General features: G+C 38.6%; 3 protein-coding genes across 3 annotated transcripts; 2 read left to right on the forward strand and 1 right to left on the reverse strand.

The window, feature by feature from the left end:
• Nucleotides 1-1,152: 1,152 nt before the first annotated feature.
• On the reverse strand, nt 1,153-4,655 carry LOC132186933 (Leucine-rich repeat protein kinase family protein). Its single transcript, XM_059601054.2, has 2 exons — nt 3,165-4,655; nt 1,153-2,063 (listed from the first exon to the last, which is right to left on the reverse strand). The coding sequence occupies exons 1-2, from the start codon at nt 4,540-4,542 to the stop codon at nt 1,504-1,506; spliced, it is 1,938 nt and encodes a 645-aa protein (XP_059457037.1). The 5' UTR covers nt 4,543-4,655; the 3' UTR covers nt 1,153-1,503.
• A 3,365-nt stretch (nt 4,656-8,020) lies between these two features.
• IRX15-L (IRREGULAR XYLEM protein (DUF579)) lies at nt 8,021-9,350 on the forward strand. The gene has a single exon (XM_059601920.2). It carries the CDS (start codon nt 8,189-8,191, stop codon nt 9,134-9,136), a length of 948 nt encoding a protein of 315 aa, XP_059457903.2. The 5' UTR covers nt 8,021-8,188; the 3' UTR covers nt 9,137-9,350.
• Nucleotides 9,351-12,851: 3,501 nt separating this feature from the next.
• LOC132187592 (polyadenylate-binding protein 2) lies at nt 12,852-17,706 on the forward strand. Its single transcript, XM_059601947.2, has 9 exons — nt 12,852-13,361; nt 13,914-14,032; nt 14,157-14,813; nt 14,917-14,994; nt 15,122-15,211; nt 15,671-15,808; nt 16,527-16,688; nt 16,794-16,997; nt 17,189-17,706. The coding sequence occupies exons 1-9, from the start codon at nt 13,121-13,123 to the stop codon at nt 17,426-17,428; spliced, it is 1,929 nt and encodes a 642-aa protein (XP_059457930.2). The 5' UTR covers nt 12,852-13,120; the 3' UTR covers nt 17,429-17,706.
• Nucleotides 17,707-20,250: the final 2,544 nt, after the last annotated feature.

Below are 20,250 nucleotides of genomic sequence, written 5' to 3' on the forward strand. Positions count from 1 at the left end.
GCCTTGGCCATCCGAATCACATAAGCTACCCTAAACCACTAGGGCATCAACGGAGAGGCAGAGGAGGTTGACAGAGGCCAGAGATAAAAAAGGGGAGATGTGTGGGCGGTGGATAGGAGTGAAAAACAATAGATTTAGCTTTCAAGTTGCATATAGAGAAGAGAAAAAAAATAAATGGAAAAAAGATTTGAGGGAAAAGGAATGGGAGGACACTTAACTCTTCCCTCCTTCTCGGATGGCACGCAAAAGAAAATGAAGGAAAACTCGCAGGAAAAAGAGAACTTATGTATGCATCATATTTGATTACAATTGTTAACAACCTAGGCTAAGATATTATAACAAACGACATCCTTCTCGTTTTACATAACAAACTTTTTCAAAGTATCTCCTACATGACAGAAACAGTTTGGCCACTACCTTCATTATCTTGATCCTGTTCAGCATTATTTCGATCTGCCTTGTTTGCTGCAGCTCTTGCAGCTGCACATTATCTGGTTGGCAAACATATATGATAGTCGACTATAAGCTACGTCCATAACAATGAAAAGATGATAATATATCAAACGCATCAAGAGGGTGAGATCTGCACAATATGACAAGCTAATGGAATATGTTATAGGAGCCAGCAGCCTGGAAAGGCTCTACGTCTCGTTTGCAACGGCTGCCTCCTGCTGCAACGTATCAATTAAATCTACAAGTTAGCTCATCTCCTCCAGCAGCAGATTGACACAGGCAATTTCTCTGCTGATGGAACTATCACATCTAGAAGACTAGACCTACGTCCACAGCAGGAATTTGCCGATATTCACCTTCGCCTGCCATCCCGACCCACATCGGCTCCAGCATCCAACCATGAGCATTTAGGACCACAAAATGCTGGCTGCCACCCGTCACCTCTTCAGCCCCACCATCACCACCACTGGCACCAACTGCCATGCCACTTCCAATACTGTTGTCAACATCCTGCTTGCATGCTCAGATATCATGTGAGAGCCTGTTTTCTGGTTCCTAGCTTGTGGACCATCAAACACAATAAAACTTTATGCAGCAATTTTTCTGGTAAGGTACTGCAGCTAAAAACTGTCCAAAGGGTAGACACATTTGAATGTAATTTACCTTCCCCATTGTAAGAGGTGCATTTTGACCAGCATAATCAAACGGTGCCAAAACCAAAAATAGCTTCTATAAAATCGTGATTTATCCACCATATAGAATTACAGCAAGACAGAAATTTCTTATAAACTGGGATGTAACTTTTTTATAGGTCGTAGGATCTCCAAGTACTCAGTTTTTAAGAAATTTCTGTTCATTACAACAGGGGATTGTATAAAAGTAAAGTAAAATTCCTTAAGCTTAGCCCCATAGATAAGTTGATCAAACTAATTCTCCCCCCTTGTATGATTCGTTTGGTGCTCTTAGGTACCCTTCCGAAGTATACGGTTGGCTTTGCCTATCACCCTGATTATCTTCTTTGAACCCCAATCGTGTAAACCCAGAGAAAAACTACGAAAATCCAAGAGATGCATTATCTTCTACCATCACGCTCTCCTTGATCTCCTGTATCATCTTCAAAACTTGCCACATTGTTGGCCTTTGTTCTGGGGATGTCAGACTACAAATGCAAGCAACCTCAGTAAGCATTCCGAGTCTGTTGTCTTCACAGCCATCATCTTCCCTCATTGCTCTGACCCAATTAGGCACATCTGTGGGCACAAGGAATGGGTGTTTTGAGGGATGTTTACCGGTCAAAAGCTCCAATAGAAGGATGCCAAAGGAATAGACATCAGACTTGGGAGTGGCTTGGCTGCTGGACCTGCGGGTCTCAGGGGCTTTGTAGCCTGCAGAATTGGGATCTTCATTAGAAGACGAGTCTGCAAAGACCGCAAGGCAATAGTCTGTGACACAGGCCTCAAAGTCAGCTCCAAGGAGAACATTTGAGGACTTCAGGTTGCCGTGAATCAACCTGGACGTTTGGTGGATGTAAGCAAGGCCTTGTGCCACATCTTCAGCTATCTTTAAGCATGATGTCCAGTGGAGAGGCTTTGCTCTGGTTGATTTGGACCCTATACACAATTTGCAATTATTAGTCACAAACAATGAATCAACAATACGGTAAATTACCAAACTTTTAAGATAAGTGCTGATTTATCATGGTATCAAAGTAAAGGTCGTCTCTATCATTCACCTCAAATTTAATTAAATATTCGAAGTGTTAGAGTCTCATCTATTAATTAATGGCTTGAGCTCACAATGATGAAGAATGTTAAAATATTAATTAAACATTGAGCCTCCAGACGAAGGAGAATATTAATATTAATTAAATGATTAAACTCATCATTTCCTATAAACTTAAACATGAATTCATCTAACACCGGAACAAAAGGGCCAAATATATGTATTCAAAGGGAGAAATATTCCATTCAATTATAAAATCCAAATGGGAGACTTGGGGAGAGTTTGCACGACAATTTTAGATATCTCTGGCCTCATATCTCTTGAAAGGCATCCCAGAAAGATGTAAAGAAGCCAACTTTATTCATTTTAGAGAAGCTTAAAATTGTAAAGAACGAAAGTGATGGGTTTTCATCAAAACAAAATCCCAAGATCTGCCCCATGCAGACTGTAATCATGATTGAGAACCATTCACACAACCACAAAAGAGAGCAAGATATAAAGGTTGCGTTAATGCAAAGAGTTCTTTTTTTCTTCGAAAAATAAAATCCTTTTCGTTGATGATATAAAAATGGATTCACATAGCAAGATTACGTTGTAAACTGTAAAAATAAACACCTAAGGAAGTCTGATAAACATCTCCCTATATATATATATATATATATATATATATATATACCAACAACCCCCTCTTCTGATGTTATTAGACTGATACGCTTACATGCACACGTGTACTCGCATTCAAAATATCCCCGATGCTACCTCATGAAGATCACAAAGGGACCATTTATTTCTTCGCATTAATTAAGGAAATCTAACCTACGCCTAAGTACTCTTCCGTGATTGTCGGTAGTGGAACATAACTTTGCCAGTTGGCCCTACCACTCCACCGGGCGGTCCGAACAAACGAAACACCAACAAAAACACCTGAGTCAAACCACCGAGTGAACTCAGTGACTCAGAAACATATGACAGAAAGCTTTTTTACTCACCGTGAATGAGATTCAAGAGACTGCCGTTGGGTTGGTAGTCGTAGATCACGAGCCTTTCTCCTTTGGCCTGGAAGAAAGCTCTGATGGGGACCAAGTTGGGGTGGCGGAGCCCACTCACGGCGTCCATGTGGCGCTCGAACACGTGGCCGCTCGTGACCGCGGTCTTGTTCGCGTCCAGCCTCTTCACTGTCAAGATCAGACGGTTGTCCAGCACCGCCTTATACGTGGTACCCACCGAGCCCCTCCCGAGCAGCTCCGCCGAGGCTCTCATCAGCTGCTCCAACGTGTAAAGCTCCGCCTCTCCTCTACAGAACACCAAGTCCCCACTCTTCCGCACCCTTTGAACGACGCCGATCTTGTATGTTAACTCATGGCTGTTTTGTTCCACTCGAGCAGCTTGAGTTTCTTCGGCTGTCGGGCTAAACGCCGGCGTTGAGGGGGGTTTAGAGCTTTTTTCTTGGCTGCTCTGTTTCTTGACCAGGCCGAGAACGCAGAGAAGAGAGGCGATGAGGACGGAGACTCCGATCGAAAACCCTAGAACGAGTCCAATGCTCTTGTGCTTCCTCGGAGACGGCGGAGGAAGAACCACAACCACGCCTTGGGACTGCATGCTTTGGCCGAGCGGCGAAGTGGCATTTCCTGGAGATCCGAAGAATGGAGAGCGCGACTCATTGCAAGCCTTGTTGATGATCTCGCCGCAGAGGCTAGGGTTCAACTGGAACGACGAAGTGTCAAAGCGCGAGAGAGTGGGGGTCAGTGGTATTGGCCCGGTAAGGTTGTTCCCCGACACGTTTAAGAATCGAAGATAGGACTGGTTCAGCGGAGGGACCGTTCCGTTGAACCCGTTCGACTCGAGCCGCAGCGAGCTGAGCCGGTCCAAGTTCGTTAACCCGACTGGAATAGGCCCGGTGAGATTGTTGTGAGAGAGATCGAGGGTCAGAAGCCGGTGGAGGAGTAGAATCGTCGTAGGGAAAGAGCCAGAGAATAAATTACGGTCTAAGAGAAGGGACTTGAGGTTAAAGAGTCCGGAGAGGTCGGGAATCGGACCGAAGAGTGAGTTGTTGCGGAGGCTAAGGACTCGGAGCTGGTCGAGCCGGGTCAGGGTGTTGGGCGCGAGGGCGCCACGCAGGCCGAACCCTTGAAGAGCGAACCGGACCACCCGGCCCTGCACGCACTTCACGCCCTGCCACTGGCAGTAGTCGAAGCGCTCGTTGAGCGCGTAAAGGAGGCGGTTGTCGAGATCGGCTTTTGATTTGAAAGAAAGAAGCGAAACGGCGTCGGACGGTAGCAGGAGCGAACTCGCAGCCGAGGGTGGAGGTTGCGCAGCCCAGCCGTGGACGGCCACTATAAGGACAGAGAGGCAAGCGAGCAGCTTCATTCTGCTCTCAGCATTGCCTTGAGTGTGATAGTGAGTCACAGTGTGGTGCTGAGCAGCTGGCTTTCTACTGGGAGAGTGGACAGTGGACAGTGGAGAGTCACGTGATAAATGGGGACGCCCTTGGCTTTTGAGGCGAGTGAATTTTTTTTTTTTTTTTTTTAAATAATAAATAACAAAATACGTAGGTGGAAAAGTCGTTTTGGTTGGTGGATCTATTTTAAACAGTGGAATACCAATTTTGGACACACTTATAATATTTTTTGAATTGTATTTTTATATTACATGAAAATATGTTTTCCAAAAAAAAAAATGATAAAAATACCTTTCAGGTTGGTTTGAGATGTATTTATTAATTTAATAGTATAAAGGTCTTAAATTGTATGTTTTAACCAACATCACATTATTGTAATAGTATTAATAAACAAAATAGCAACACGCAGTTTAAGGTGCGTACCTCTTTGTTGAAGTTTGGTGCACAAAACATCACGTCGAAATTCGAGTACTCTTTGACCTTTCAGCCTCGATGTTGATGCCGTCAACTAGTCAAAAGGCCGGTCACCTTAATGTTTTTTGTTTTTTGTCCGTGTAAGTTTTTTTTGTTTTGATGTTTTTCTAGCCAGAGAAATACATAAACTTAGAGCGTTATTTCAAATTGTTGCAGAAAAAAAATATATATATATATATATATATTAGGTAATTTTTTCAATGGTCCGAGTTTAATTATAATTTATATATATATATATATATATATATATATAATAAAATAAAATTAACAGCACCTAAACCAAATAGGAGCCACTCATTGTGTTAGGCATAGTAGCACATTAGGTGTTGCTTACTTGAGTTTTTCCATATATGCAATAATAAGGCACTATAACATGTGGACTTTAAGTGCACGTAAAGTATAAATTCAATCGAATAGGTGAGGGTAAGTAGTAAGCACTTCTTCCTTTGAATAATCATGACTTCTACTCATTATTTGCTCCATAAAAAGTCTAATATAGGAATTTCTAATATTATGTAAAATGAGAAAGACTATAGTAGGGAAAAAAAAAAAAAAAAAAAAACAAGAGACCTACATTCAACATTGGTAAGAGTTGAGTATGTGCCTTATTTTTAAAAATAGAGGACCCTCTGCTTTCTTTCTTGAATGAGCGAAGTCGATGCTTTCTTGACCAGAAAGAGGCCACGGAGTCAGTGAGTCCAGAAAGATGATGTGAGTGTGGATTTGCTTGGCAAATGGGCAAATGAATGAATGAATGAATGATAATGGTGAGAGTGCTGGGCCACAAATCCTTATAAACCATACAAAGAAGAGAAAGGCTTTCTAATCCAAATTTGTGTTCTTTAGCCAAAAGCACAGACACTGCCAGGTCATGTCAGCTTGCCTTTTCTCCTCAAATGATAGTCCGATGCTTTAGACTAAAATTACCGTTAATCTTGTCCTCTTTTGTTTGTTGGCAGTAAAATAAAAGGCAAAGGGTGGAAACTGCTTTTCCTTTCCTTTTTGTATCGTTTTCCTTTTGAGCTAGGGCCCAACCAAAGGGTTATAAACCAATTGAATAAAATAAACTTGTGGGGACTCGATCCACAACAATTCCACTCTATGTTGAGTTGGGCTTTAAGTTTTTCGCTTTAAAAAGAAAAGTTCGGTGAACTCTCTAGGCGATGGAATGCCAATTGTTTACCGGTTTGGGCTTTGGGATAGAATTGATCAAAGTCCAACTGCATTCCAATTTCTCTACCTTCTCGCTCCATAGCTTCTTGCCTCCTTCTATGTGAGCCCCACCACATGTTATATATATTTAAACACAACCTGTTTAATTAAACAGAATAGACTAATTTTTATTATAATACAATATAACTAGGGGTGTCAACCTGGTCTAATTTTTTGGTTTTAGTCAAAAACCGAGAACCGGAACCGGAATCGGGACCCCGGTTTTACCCGGTCCGATAACCGGTTTTTTAAAAAAATTGGTTTCTGGGCTTATTTTAGGCATTGGGCCTAAAATAAGCCCTTTTTTTTTTTTTTTTTTTTCATAAGTTGGCCAATTTTTTTAAAAATCTATTAGTCTCTTTATTTAAATTAAATGGGCTTTATTGTGATTCTTCCAAATAATTAAAAAATAAACCTAAAAAAGTCCAAAAATCATAAAAAAATCAATGTTTTTGCCTATTTGGGCCTTAGAAATACAAATTTAATTTTTTAAAATACCCTAAACCTAAACCTAAGTGTAAAAAAAAATTATATATATATATATATTAAATAAAATGGAAACCCGGTTCCGGTATTCCCGGTAAAAACCGGGTACCAAAAATCAGGTACCTGAATCGGGGTACCCGGTTTTTGAATTTTTCAAACCGGAATTGGAACCGGGACCCCGATTTCTCCGTTTCCCGGTAATTTTTGACACCCTTAAATATAACCTCTATAACCCGTTTTATTATACATATGGTATTGGGTTGATCCAAACCCAATGAAAAATAGATGGAATTGGAGTATAATTTAAATCATACGAGTTATGCGGATTAATTGTGACTCGTTTACCAATCGTGTCTAATTGGATCAGCCCAATCTGACCGAACTTTATTACATTATGATTTAGGTGGAATGTATTATCAAAGAAAAATGACATGAATCAATAAGTTCTTCATATTTGGTTCATATTCTCTTACGTCGTTGGATTTGTAGGGTCCACAATTAACTTATGTGAAATCTACATAAATCAACAAATTCAATAATTAATTATAAAAAAAATATGAGTCTAATATAAACAACTTATTAATTCTTAACATTTCTAATTATCAAAACCACGTTGCCCTTATCCTCTGCTCGTGGCATTACCTTTATAGATTGCTTGAACTTGTGCAACAAAATTTGGCCGGAGAAAACAAATTAATTACTACCTCTCCCTGATTCTTATACTTGAGTGTAACAAGGAAAAATACTCATCCTAGTTGACTAGGTTGGCAGAAAAATTGTGGGCTAGCTAGCTAGCTTCATCATGTCACCAAATCCTATTGTTTTTGGATAAACAATCCCTGAAAGGTCTGTCGATTTCCTTTTGACATGTTTTTTCCACATGGAATCTATTGCAGGTAGTTTGTCTCTCTCAAAGGTAACTACTTATTTAAGAAATTGGAAAAATATTCAAAGAGCTTCCGTAGGAACTAAATCTGAAACGAAGAAGGAAAAGCGACTTCTGGCTTGTAATTAGTTATTGGGTCGCTGCAGCTACATTTCCCCTCCACCTGCTCCGGTCCAACTACCCCTTGAATGGCCTCCTCTTTCTACCACCCATATAGAATTCGACAACCTGCACGAATATCCCATAAAAAAATAAAATAAAATAATTAGGAAGACAAATGGAATTGTCCAATCAAAGTTTATATAGACAACCCAACAAACATGAACAAGGAATAAATAATCATTTTTCATAAAGAAAATGCCACAACCTTAAAGAGGGTGATTGCAGGGTCACCCTCCTATATCCTACACCCATACATTGCTTAACTTTTGTTTGCTTACACCAACATATCTTTAAATCAATCCCCTCTTTCAATTCTCAAGAATCAGTTCAACAGAAGAGAGAGATTTTCTAAACAAATTTCCACTCTCTCTCTCTCTCTTTTTGTGTGTGAAAAGATGAAGAACAACAACAGTAACACAAAGCTAATCCTCCTCCACCCCTACATCCAGAAACAAGGAAGCTCCAACCGACTATGGCTGCTGGCCTTTGTTTCCTTCTTCACTCTTGCATTCCTGCTCACGCTCATCTACACTAGAGAATCCACAAACACGGCAGGCTCTGCCGCCGCCGCGACAATTGGATCCTCCACATTCGGCGGTGCTCCGCTTCCGACCACCGTCATCAACACCCTGATCCACTACGCGTCGATATCCAACCACTCGTTCCACATGTCCTACGCGGAGCTGAAGCAAATCTCCGACGTGCTTCGGAAGTGCTCGTCGCCGTGCAACCTCCTCGTGTTCGGCCTCACCCACGAGACCCTTCTCTGGAAAGCCCTCAACCACAACGGCCGGACCGTTTTCATCGACGAGAACCGGTACTACGCCGCCTACGTGGAAGAGAAACACCCGGAAATCGACGCCTACGACGTGCAGTACACGACGAAGCTGAGGGACCTGCACGAGCTCGTAGCTTCAACGAAGAAACAGATTCGCAACGAGTGCCGTCCGGTGCAAAATCTGTTGTTCTCCGAGTGCAAGCTTGGCCTTAACGACCTCCCCAACCACGTGTACGAGGTGGACTGGGATGTCATATTGGTGGACGGGCCACGCGGGGAGTGGCCGGACGCGCCGGGTCGGATGTCGCCGATATTCACCGCCGGCGTGCTAGCGAGGAGCAAGAAGAGCGGGAATGCGAAGACGCACGTGCTTGTGCATGACTTCTATGGGGACGTGGAGAGGGTTTGTGGGGATGAGTTTCTGTGCAGAGAGAATTTGGTGGAGGCGAGTGAGATGCTTGGGCATTATGTTTTGGAGAGAATGGATGAAAATAGCTTCGACTTCTGTCGCAACATGAGTACTACTACAGCACCAAAAGCAGCTGCAGCTTCATCTTCCTCCTAGCTATTTCATTCTTCTCATCTCCATCATCTTCATAATCAGTATAGTACTCCCAGTCGTGAGTCAATCGCATAAAGTGGTGAACAAAGTGGATATTTATGATCAATTTGATCTTATTAAGGACTTGTTTCTTGGGTGGGGTATGTAAAAAATAATTCTTTTGGCATTGCAATCCGTAATTTCATTCAATTGAAAATTCTGCTTTTTCCAATATTATTACTGGTTTTTTTTTTCCCCTTTTTTTGGCGTGTATCGTTTTATTACATGGAATTGCAACAAGGATATATATATATAGGATAAAAGTGCACTTCAAATTGGGTTAATTAAGTTTATATAATATCATCCTTGCATAGAAGAAGAGGAATTCAAAACTATTTTGGACCCGTGTAAATTTCAACGTACTACAAATTAATGAACCCTAAAATTGTATTGTTTGGGGGAAAATCTTTTACAAAATTGCAAGATTGCACAACATGAATATATGTAGAATCATTTGTACGGGCTGCACATGAACTCTTCAAGCATTTGGTTGACTAAGAATTTGTTTAGCATTGCGATTTCATAAATAAAAACTACATTTTTAAATTAAATTGCAGGAAATTGATTGTTTGAGATTGAATTTTTAAAAAATTGTGATTTGAAAACGAAAAAATAGTTTGTGTTTTCAAATTGTAGGTAAGGAAGTGCTTTTTGAAAGTCAAACCGTAATTTTGCCAGACACTTAGTTGCGTTTCTAAAAGTCTTTTTTTTTTCTTTTTTTTTTTAATCGCAAACCCAAGAGAAGCGTGATTAATTTATAATGTAGCAGCCACAAAATGGATCCGGATTCTCTCTTGTCTATAATGGACAGAACCAGATCATCTCCAGTCCAAAATGGACTAGAGAGTATCTACTTCATAGCTAGGATTAATTATTTACAGAAATCTTAGGTCCACAAATGATATATCGGTATTCATAATAAAAAAAATATTATTTAAGGTTTTAAATTAATTAATTAAAAAAAACAAAAAAAAGGCTGGCTGGCCACCCCCAACTTAATTACAAAATGGGGCCATGAGGGTGACTGAACTACCCTGAGGGCATATATATATATATATATATATAGTTCGGCCACCCCCTATTTTGCAAGTTGGGGATGGCCATTGGGCCAACCGCTACCCAAAATCGGGTGGGTAGCCACCCCATTCTTTTCTATTTTTTTTTAAAAAAAACTTAAATAATATTTTATTATTATTTTTATTATAAGTAATTGTGTCTCATTTGTGGCCCTATGCGTTTTTTTAAATCATGTTTTTTTTAAAAAAAAAAAAAAAATCACAAACCCAAGAGAAGCGTGATTAATTAATAATGTAGCAATCACAAAATGAATCCGGATCCTCTCCCATCCATAATAGCTCTCCAGTCCAAAATAGACTATAAAATATTCACTTCATGGATATGGTTTCTTTAAAGAAATCTTAGGTCTACAAATGAGACACCGGCATTCATAATAAAAAATAATAAAATATTATTTAAGGTTTTAAAAAAATTAATTAATTAAAAAAAAAAAGGTTGGCTGGCCACCCCCAACTTAATTGCAAAATGGGGGTGGCCGAACCACCCCAAGGGCCAACCCTATATATATATATATATATATATATATATATATGGTTCAGCCACCCCCCATTTTGCAAGTTGGGGGTGGTTGGCTGGCCATTGCTATCCAAAATGGGGTGGGTTTGTGGGTGGCCACCCCATTCTTTTTTATTTTTTTAAAACCTTAAATAATATTTTATTATAAGTAATTGTGTCTCATTTGTAACCTTATAATATAAATGCTCTTCAATTCATTATGGAACAGAATCGTCTTTCGTTCAAATTAACTAGAGAATGTCCCGTTAGTTATAATGAATGAGTATTTTTGTATTTTCACTTTTTTGATAGGACAAAAATACTTCTTCACTATAATTAACTGGATATTCTGAAGAATACAGTAAGCAGTTCTTCTTGTCATTACTTTTAATTAATTATTCGTTATATACCAAATTGCAATCAATTCATCAATTAATAAAACAAGAAATCCAGGTTGGCTCAAAAGTCAGGTACACCCACTCATGGAAGTTGGGCCAAGGAGCGTGGAAAACTTGGATGATTCAGCCCACCAGCCCACCACATAATAACACTAATTTATTTGTCTACACATTACAGGAAAACTACTTTGCTAAAAGAAAATTACTTTCTATTGATAGGGCAACAACAATACAATTATATGCTGTTGATCATCCTGGTTGTTGAAGAAAGACTTTTTTTTTGTGCACAACTATTCTTTTTAATTATGTTGCTGATACTTGTAGCATCAATATTATTAGAAATTTTTGCATGCATCGGATAGGGAATGAGATAGAAGATTTAAAGTTTTGAGGTATTCAGACAGCTATTCGAACACGTATTATAAACCTTATAACATGCATGCACTTTTAAAGTCATTGTTTTGTGCTGAGGGAAACAAAAAGCCATTGATTTGTGAATGATATTGTCTCCATAATGTAGAGATTCTTGGTTGAAATCATTTACAAACAATGCACATCTTTTTTTTTTTCAATAATATTTCTTTAATTTATAAGTCAAAAAAATATCTAACAGCTTTATTATTTATTATGATAATAACGTTTTTAGGGACTAAATACAATATGAAAACTTTTGATTGCCGCATCATTAAGAAACCACAATTATTACTTTTTTTTTTTTTAAAAAAAAACAGGTTATTCAGATTTTATTATTTGAATGTGCAATTTAGGAGTATCCACTAATTTAAGATCTAGACATTATAATATTTGAAAAAACCCACTTGATTTTACCTTGTTATTAAATTACGAGTGGCAATTTGTGTTCGCGTGTCGGGTTCAGATCGTGTCAAGACATGGATATCAATCCATAAAAGTTAACACTAATCTGACTTATTTAATTAAACATATTAAACCCCTTGAATTTAATCCGTTGATTTTGTGTTAAGTTTGTATATCGTGTCAATTATTTTTTATTTTTTTTAACTTGAAGTATGTTTGGTACACATAATAATAGTTATTCTTTTAAGAATATGAATGACTATTAATAGGAAAATAATGGGTTAGAATGGAATGACCATTCATATTATTTAGTTTTGTGACAACCCATGATTCTTTTACTATAATTACATCAAATTTTTTTAAATGTTCAAATTTATAAATAAATAAATAATATTAATTTAAAAGAAAACACATGCAAAACATGTTCTGGTGGCCGAGAACCCTAGCAGAACAATGTGGATGGACAAGACCATCCTCGAGCCATGATAGTGGTTGACTACCCTAGATTGCTTTGAATTTTTTCTATTTTTATAATAAATGTTAGGTCTATTATCTTCAATGAATGGTAAAATAGCCATTTCCGGAATTATTATTTTATAATAATAAAAATTATATCATATTAGTCAATTTCGTATACTAACGTGTCATGTTAGGTTCAGATTATATCGAATATTTAGGTTAATCTATATATGCCTAAAAATTATGACACTATGAGCAAATTAGATTAAAAATGGTGACACAAGCTGCCATAGAAAAAAGAGGTAAAAATACTAGGAGCATCACGAGCGGTTAAACGTCAGGTGGGGGCCACAGAAAGATCTAACGGTGGGGATATCTGCATATAGGATTTTGCTAGGGTTTGGTGGCACATCTGGTGCGAGTGTATAAAAGCAAAACCATTTCTTACACAGAGCGGTGCGGTGCCGCCATTGCAGCCCTGCCCTCTCTCGCTATCCTCTGTCATTTTTCTTTTCATCTATCACCGTGTGAGGTCGTATCTCCGGCCACTTTATCCTCTTTATCCACAAAAAGCACAAAAAACACAAATCTTTCAAAAACAAAAACACAAACACAAGGTTTCCTACGTTTTGTTCGGTAGTTTAAGAAAAAATTTACAGAAAAAAAGGAGAAGGAGGCAGAGATATATAGGTGAATTTACGAGATGGCCCAAGTGCAAGTGCAGCCTCAGCCTCCGGTTTCAAACGGCGTCGTCAGCAACGGAGTGGGCCAGTTCGTGTCCACTTCGTTGTACGTCGGAGATCTTGACCAGAATGTAACCGACTCGCAGCTCTACGACTTTTTCAGCCAAATGGGTCAGGTGATCTCGGTCCGGGTCTGCAGGGACCTGAGCACCCGGCGGTCACTGGGCTACGGTTATGTCAATTACAGCAACCCCCAAGAAGGTTAATCTCCTTTTCTCTTTGGTTTATGTGTCGTTTACTGTGAAATGTTTGTAAAGTTGAAAGCTTTATGTGTTTTTTGTTTTTGGGTGTCTTTTGGGTAAGGAATAATGGAGGTCTGGATTGTGAATTTTGAGTGTAAAAGTGCATTTTTTGATTACGTAGTGTGCCATGTGCTCATATTTGCTACTAGTTAGATGATACGATGTTTAGTTTTATATCATCTCCGGAGTTTCGTTATGATGTATATCCAATGGCACCAATCAACTTCATAATTTAAGCTAGTTTATGGGTTAAGCCTGCCGTTTGCGTTGATTTGAAACTATGGTTAGCTGCTGTTGTTAATATAGTTTGCATTGCCATTGTTAATCCAGTTCTGGGCATGAGCGTTTATATGTTGAACTTGAATGGGATACTCACCCCAACTAAACCCAAGTCACTTCAACTACTTAGGGTTGGGAACATGATATGGTGTAGCGGCTAATTTTTTGTGCTGCTTAATGCATGTCTTTATTTTATGTAATTTGCCTTATACATTATGGTTGTTGGTAACAGCGGCACGAGCATTGGATGCTTTGAATTTTACTCCTCTCAATGGCAAGCCAATTAGAATTATGTATTCTTATCGAGACCCTAGCATTCGCAAAAGTGGAACAGGGAATATATTTATTAAGGTACTTCAATTTTAAGATTTTGGTGGTTATGTGCTTGGCATGGCACCCTACTAGTTTTAATGGGTGTTTTTTTGTTTTTAATTATGGACGAATCTAATGTCTGGCTTTTGATTTTGTTATGAAGAATTTGGACAAGGCCATTGACAACAAAGCACTGCATGAGACATTTTCATCATTCGGGAATATCTTATCTTGCAAGATAGCTACTGATCAGTCAGGTCAGTCTAAAGGATATGGTTTTGTGCAATTTGATAATGAGGAGGCTGCTAAAAATGCCATCGAAAAGCTGAATGGCATGCTATTGAATGACAAACAAGTTTTTGTTGGACCCTTTCTTCGTAAGCACGAGAGAGAGTCTGCTACAGATAAAAACAAATTCAACAATGTGTATGTCAAGAATTTGTCAGAATCAACCTCTGACGAAGATCTGAAGAATTGTTTTGGGGAATATGGAACTATTACCAGTGCTGTCGTTATGAGAGATGCAGATGGAAAATCTAAATGTTTTGGATTTGTCAACTTTGAGAACTCAGATGATGCTGCTCGAGCTGTTGAAGCTCTCAATGGGAAGAAGTTTGAAGATAAGGAGTGGTATGTTGGGAAAGCCCAGAAAAAATCTGAAAGAGAGCTTGAATTGAAAGGGGGGGTTGAGCAAAATTTGAAGGAGAAGGTTGACAAATATGAAGGACTGAATTTATATGTTAAAAACCTGGATGATAGCCTCACTGATGATAAGCTAAGGGAATTGTTCTCAGAATTTGGTACAATTACTTCGTGCAAGGTTTGTCGGTAGTCCCTTGATAACAAATTCATCCTGTTCAAAGTGGTGTGTATCTTCTTTTCTATTTGGTAGCTAATCTCTCTCTCTCTCTCTTGTTTAATAGGTTATGTGTGATCCTAATGGTATGAGTAGAGGATCGGGATTTGTTGCCTTCTCTACTGCTGAAGAAGCATCTCGAGCTGTGAGTTGATTTTCTTGTTTGAATTGCGCGTATTCTCTTTATAAACATATTTTCCTGGTTTTATTTCTTTCGCACCATTGTATTTCATTTTTAATTATATTGCTGATTTCTCTTTTTATGGTTGTAGCTCCTGGAGATGAATGGTAAAATGGTTGTTAGCAAACCACTGTATGTTGCCCTTGCACAACGGAAGGAAGATAGAAAAGCAAAGTTGCAGGTATTCCCTTTTTTTTTTAATTGGCAAGTAACTCGGCGCTCCATGGGTTTTGGACTCGTGAAGTTAACTACCATCCCATTCTTATGGGGCTGGGAAGTACCATTTGAGCCAAAGCGGTGCATGTTTTTTTTTTTTTTTTTTTGAAGAATGCTACTATATTGGTGGATTCCCAGGATCTCTGGTGGCTAAAAATCATTGGAAAATGTTTGATGAACCCATATAATTTTAATGGCGTTGGCTATGAATGCTCTTCCTGCAACACTTTTTGTCGTTGTGACACATAAAAAAGGAAGGGTTGCAACAAACAATTGTATTGTTATTCTGGCCGATACTAGGTTTTTCTTTATGGTTTTTGGATAACAAGTGATTCTTAGTTCATACGACATTTCTTTCCTGTCAAAGGCTGGTCTTGTAGCAATAGGTTGCTTGCTAAGATACTGTTTTATTGTCTCTGTGCAGGCTCAGTTTTCACAAATTCGTCCTGCTGCAGTGACAATTCCTGTTGCCCCTCGTATGCCCTTATATCAGCCAGGTGCTCCAGGTCTTGGACAGCAACTATTCTATGGTCAAGGCCCTCCAGCTATTATGCCTCCTCAAGTAATTCCTATTTTCTGCTGTCAATGACTTCTTTTCTATGTCCACACATGGGAAAGTTCTTTTAAACTTATTTTCCCCTATTTATTCTTCCAAGTACTGTTTGCTTGATTATTACATGGTTCATTATATATTCCGTTCTATATGCTTTACCTGTATATTTCTTACATTGGGTGCCTTTATTTTGTCCCTCCTTTCATTGCATTGCTGAAGTTATTTCAGTTACGCTTGCTCCTTGATTTATAACAATGTATTTTATGTGTACACGCACACACACATCTCTCTCTCTGTACACACACAGACGTATTATAATTTTTTTTTTTGTTGGATACTTGCTGTATGGTGACTATGGTCCATTTTTTCACCTTATGTTATGTTGGTTTTTTGTCTTTTCAGTAATTTTTAGCTGATAAGTTATTGTATTTATTGGTAAATGTATTGGCTCATTTGAGTAGATGAGATAAATAAATGTTAGTTTCCTGTTCTGTTCACCCCTGCCCTGCTGCCATGTGGCACTCCCATAAGTTGTCCTCGTTGGTTACTATATTGGCCCTAATCTCCTTATGATGATACTATTGTTCCTTGACCATGATGTTGCTTTACCCCCCCCCCCCCCCCCACTTTATATTGTTCTGCAAGTTTGAGAAACCTCCTCCTAGAGTCACATTACCATTATACATCTAAATGTCAGCAAGTGATCCTCGTACTATAAATATTTCAGCCTGGATTTGGGTATCAGCAGCAATTAGTCCCTGGGATGAGGCCAAATTTTTTTGTCCCAATGGTCCAACCAGGTCAGCAGAACCAGCGTCCAGGTGGCAGGCGATCGGGAGGAGGGATGGGACAACAAAACCAGCAAGCACTCCCACTAATGCAGCCGCAGGTGGGTGCTAATCTGTCATTTAACTGTTCTAGTTCTTGATATATCTTGAGAAGCATATATTAATATTGTAACCTGTTTCTTTTTCTTACTGATGTTTGGTAACAGATGCTTCCTAGGGGACGTGCCTATCGCTACCCTCCTGGTCGTAACATGCCTGATGTTTCCATGACTGGTGTTCCTGGGGGTATGCTCTCTATTCCGTATAACATGGGTGGAATGACATTTAGAGATGATTCATTTTCACAATCCATGGGAACTGGGGCTTTGGCTACTGCACTTGCTAATTCACTACCTGAGCAGCAGAGGACAGTAAGTTTTGTTCGTTTTTTATTTTTTTAGTTCATTGCAATAGTTGGCTGGGTTGCTTTTTACTTGAGTATTTTATTTTTGTGGTGATGATGCTTCAATGTTATATATCTATTATGTATTTAAACAATTATTATGGTAAAAGTCACCAATCGTTTTAACCAAAATATATGTTTTATTATTTTTGTGTGCAGCTGCTGGGTGAAAATTTATACCCACTTGTGGACCAGTTGGAGCATGAAAATGCAGCAAAGGTGACGGGCATGCTCCTGGAGATGGACCAGACTGAGGTTTTGCATTTACTGGAATCACCAGATGCCTTAAAAGTGAAGGTTTCTGAGGCCATGGAGGTTTTAAGGAATGTCAATCAGCAGCAGCAAGTCAATAGTCCGAATGATCAGATGGCCTCATTGTCGCTCAGTGACGTTTCTTGAGTTTTGTAGGTGGGGTTGGTCTGGCTATGAGTTAGCTAGCAGTTTACCTTTTATTAAGCCCTTGATTTAAACTTAAGCTGTTTTGTCTGTCTTTTGATGCTGTTAAATACAGGGTTTTTTCCTTTTTTTTTTTTTTTTTTTTTAAAGAATAAGACGGTTGTTTTAAACTGATATTGAACCTACTGGTATCGTGGCATTAAATTGCTCTCCCCTGGCACCTATTATGAGTTTTGTAATCGTTTTGCATGCCTTTATGCTGATGTGCGTTTTCTGCATTATCATTAAGTCAACTTATTATTTTTGGGTCCAGCAGGAAATTATGCAATTGGTTTACGTATAATATCTAGATGCGGGTTACTTCATTCAAGTTTTCGTGTCAGTTCCATTTCTGCTTTTATGAATTGCAACTATTATTTTTGGCGACAAGAGCAATGAATGCAGCTCGTGTCAGTCAGCAATCTGAAGCTGCCAAACAACTCCCGGTTCTCATGGTTGATTGGAAATGGTGGGTGAAAGCTTTGTTTTTTAGAGGTTCCAATCGCTAAGCCAATCAATTTTTTCCTTGGGAATCTTTAGTGGGGTTGGAATTTTGGGTTTTCTAGCGGAGCAATAGCCCTGTCATGGGCTTGCTTTTACCGAAGGAAGATGAGCCCATGTATGTCTTGTCCAATCCTAACCAGGACTAATCTTGGTAAAAGGGTGTCTCATCAAGGAAAGAGGAAGGAAAGGGTTGGGGACCATAAATTATTCAATACCTAGGCAAGAAAAGTAATCCTTCATATGGCTCTCATCTCACTTTCTCTTCTCTATAAATCCCCTCTTCCTTGGTCGGTGCGTCTCCAACTACCATGCGCGGCTGTTAGGACCACCCGACCTCTAGGTTAGAGAGATTTGATGGGCAAACTGTTTTTAGATTGATGTGATAGTATCTATTGCACTACCACAATGATAAAGTTTTTTGCACCGCCACAACAATAAAGTTTTTGGGGGTCCTTGACTAGACATTACCACATCGAGCATAGATAGTGTACCACATCGAGCATAGATGGTGAGAGTAAAATGGAAGTGTTTCTGAGACAAGAAATAATATCTCTTCCATAATTGAGGAATCTAATTTTACACATTCAACCTTCGTTATTTTACAATTTCAAGAAACATAATTGTACTCTATTTGGACCACTTTTTGCTTGATCTTAATTAATAAACCTTATCCTTTAGGACATTTAGGGCAGGTAAGGCTATTATCCCATTATGTTGCTATTATACTTTTTGTGTGCATTGCCTAAAAATTGGTGTTCTTGATACCGTGTTTGTTTCATAAGAAAGTGCAATTTTGCTTGAGTAATTATGAGATTTCTAAAAACTATGAGAACGGCTGAAATCTCCATGTTTTACTAGATGATCCTATATTAAGTTTGAAGATTTTTAGTAGAACATACAGATTTGTTTAGAAAAACTTAGTAAAATTCTTCTTCTTTTTTCTTTTTGTTGGATGACTCAGTTATTTTCATTGATCACAACATAGGTTCCAATTACAACCAGAGAAAAAAGCAAACAACCTAACTACCAAGATTGACTACTATCAATACAATAGAGAACTCAACTTGCTTCTCAATGCAGAATGTCAAGATCAAGCCCCCAACTTCCACAGAGAGCAATATTTACACCATTATACCTTGATATTGTGCCACCAGTAAGTGGCCGGTGCTGTAAACCAACTACATCATTTAAAAATATCATCCTTTTGAAGCATATTCTTTCAATTAATATTATACGTTAACTTCAGAAAATCCATCTGATTCTCTGCTGACAAAAGAAATCAAGAGAGAGAGAGAGAGAGAGAGAGAGATGATGGCTTTCTTGGCTTGCTTTTCAACCCTATAATGTTGTGTTATTTTATTTGATAGGGACGGTTAAAAGTGATTCTTTTTCAAAGAGAAAAATGGATTATAAAAGTGTGTGATTCGAATTATTGATTAGTCCGTACAGATATATTCTTTATCATCTCATTAATGTTGGATTGTTAGAAAGTCATTTTTGTCACCCACAGATTCTCATAGTTTGTGTCGACAGACCAAATCAGCAAAACCTTAAACAAGAAAAGCTGTAGAGTTCCTGTTCTTCTACTATATATATATTTGGCTCCAGAGTCTTATATCTTTTTGCTGTATTTTGCTGGAATCAAAATCCTTCCCTACAATGTCATCTAAGATTAATGATATTCCAAGGCATGCAGCCCGGTAGATAGTGCATGCACTGGTGGTGTGGTTGGTAAAAATCAAGTGGAGTGAACGCCCAAGGAGAAGGCGACAGCACACCACATCCACCCAGACCAGGCCTCTGTTAAATCGGCGTGAAAAATTTAATGGACTTATTTTCCCAATATTCATGAACTGTTTTTTGGGCTGGAAAAAGAAAGATCCTCAATGTTCTGTCTAGAGAGAGAGAGAGAGAGAGAGAGAGAATGCATTATTGCTTAGTTTTGGTCCTGATAGGACTGCAATGCTTGTGGCCTTTGTACCAATAATTTAGGAACCAACAACTGACACTAAAAGGAAAGTTTTCCAAAAGAAGGCCAATGAATTAAGTACCTAACATTTTCTGTCCATGGGTGGGACACCTTTCCTAGTGTTAGTGCATTATTAAAGCTTTAACAGCACCCCAACTCTGCAAGCTTGAAATCTACAACACAACACACTCAGCTTTTATACATTCTTTGTGGCTAAATGAACTTATATTCCTAGGGTTAGAAACCCAAACCCTACACTAATATTAATTTTAAAATATAAAACACTAAAATAAATATCTTAAAAAGAGAGGTT

This window comes from Corylus avellana, chromosome 6, assembly GCF_965113065.1.
Source record: "Corylus avellana chromosome 6, dhCorAvel1.hap1.2, whole genome shotgun sequence".
NCBI classification, from domain to species: Eukaryota; Viridiplantae; Streptophyta; class Magnoliopsida; order Fagales; family Betulaceae; genus Corylus; species Corylus avellana.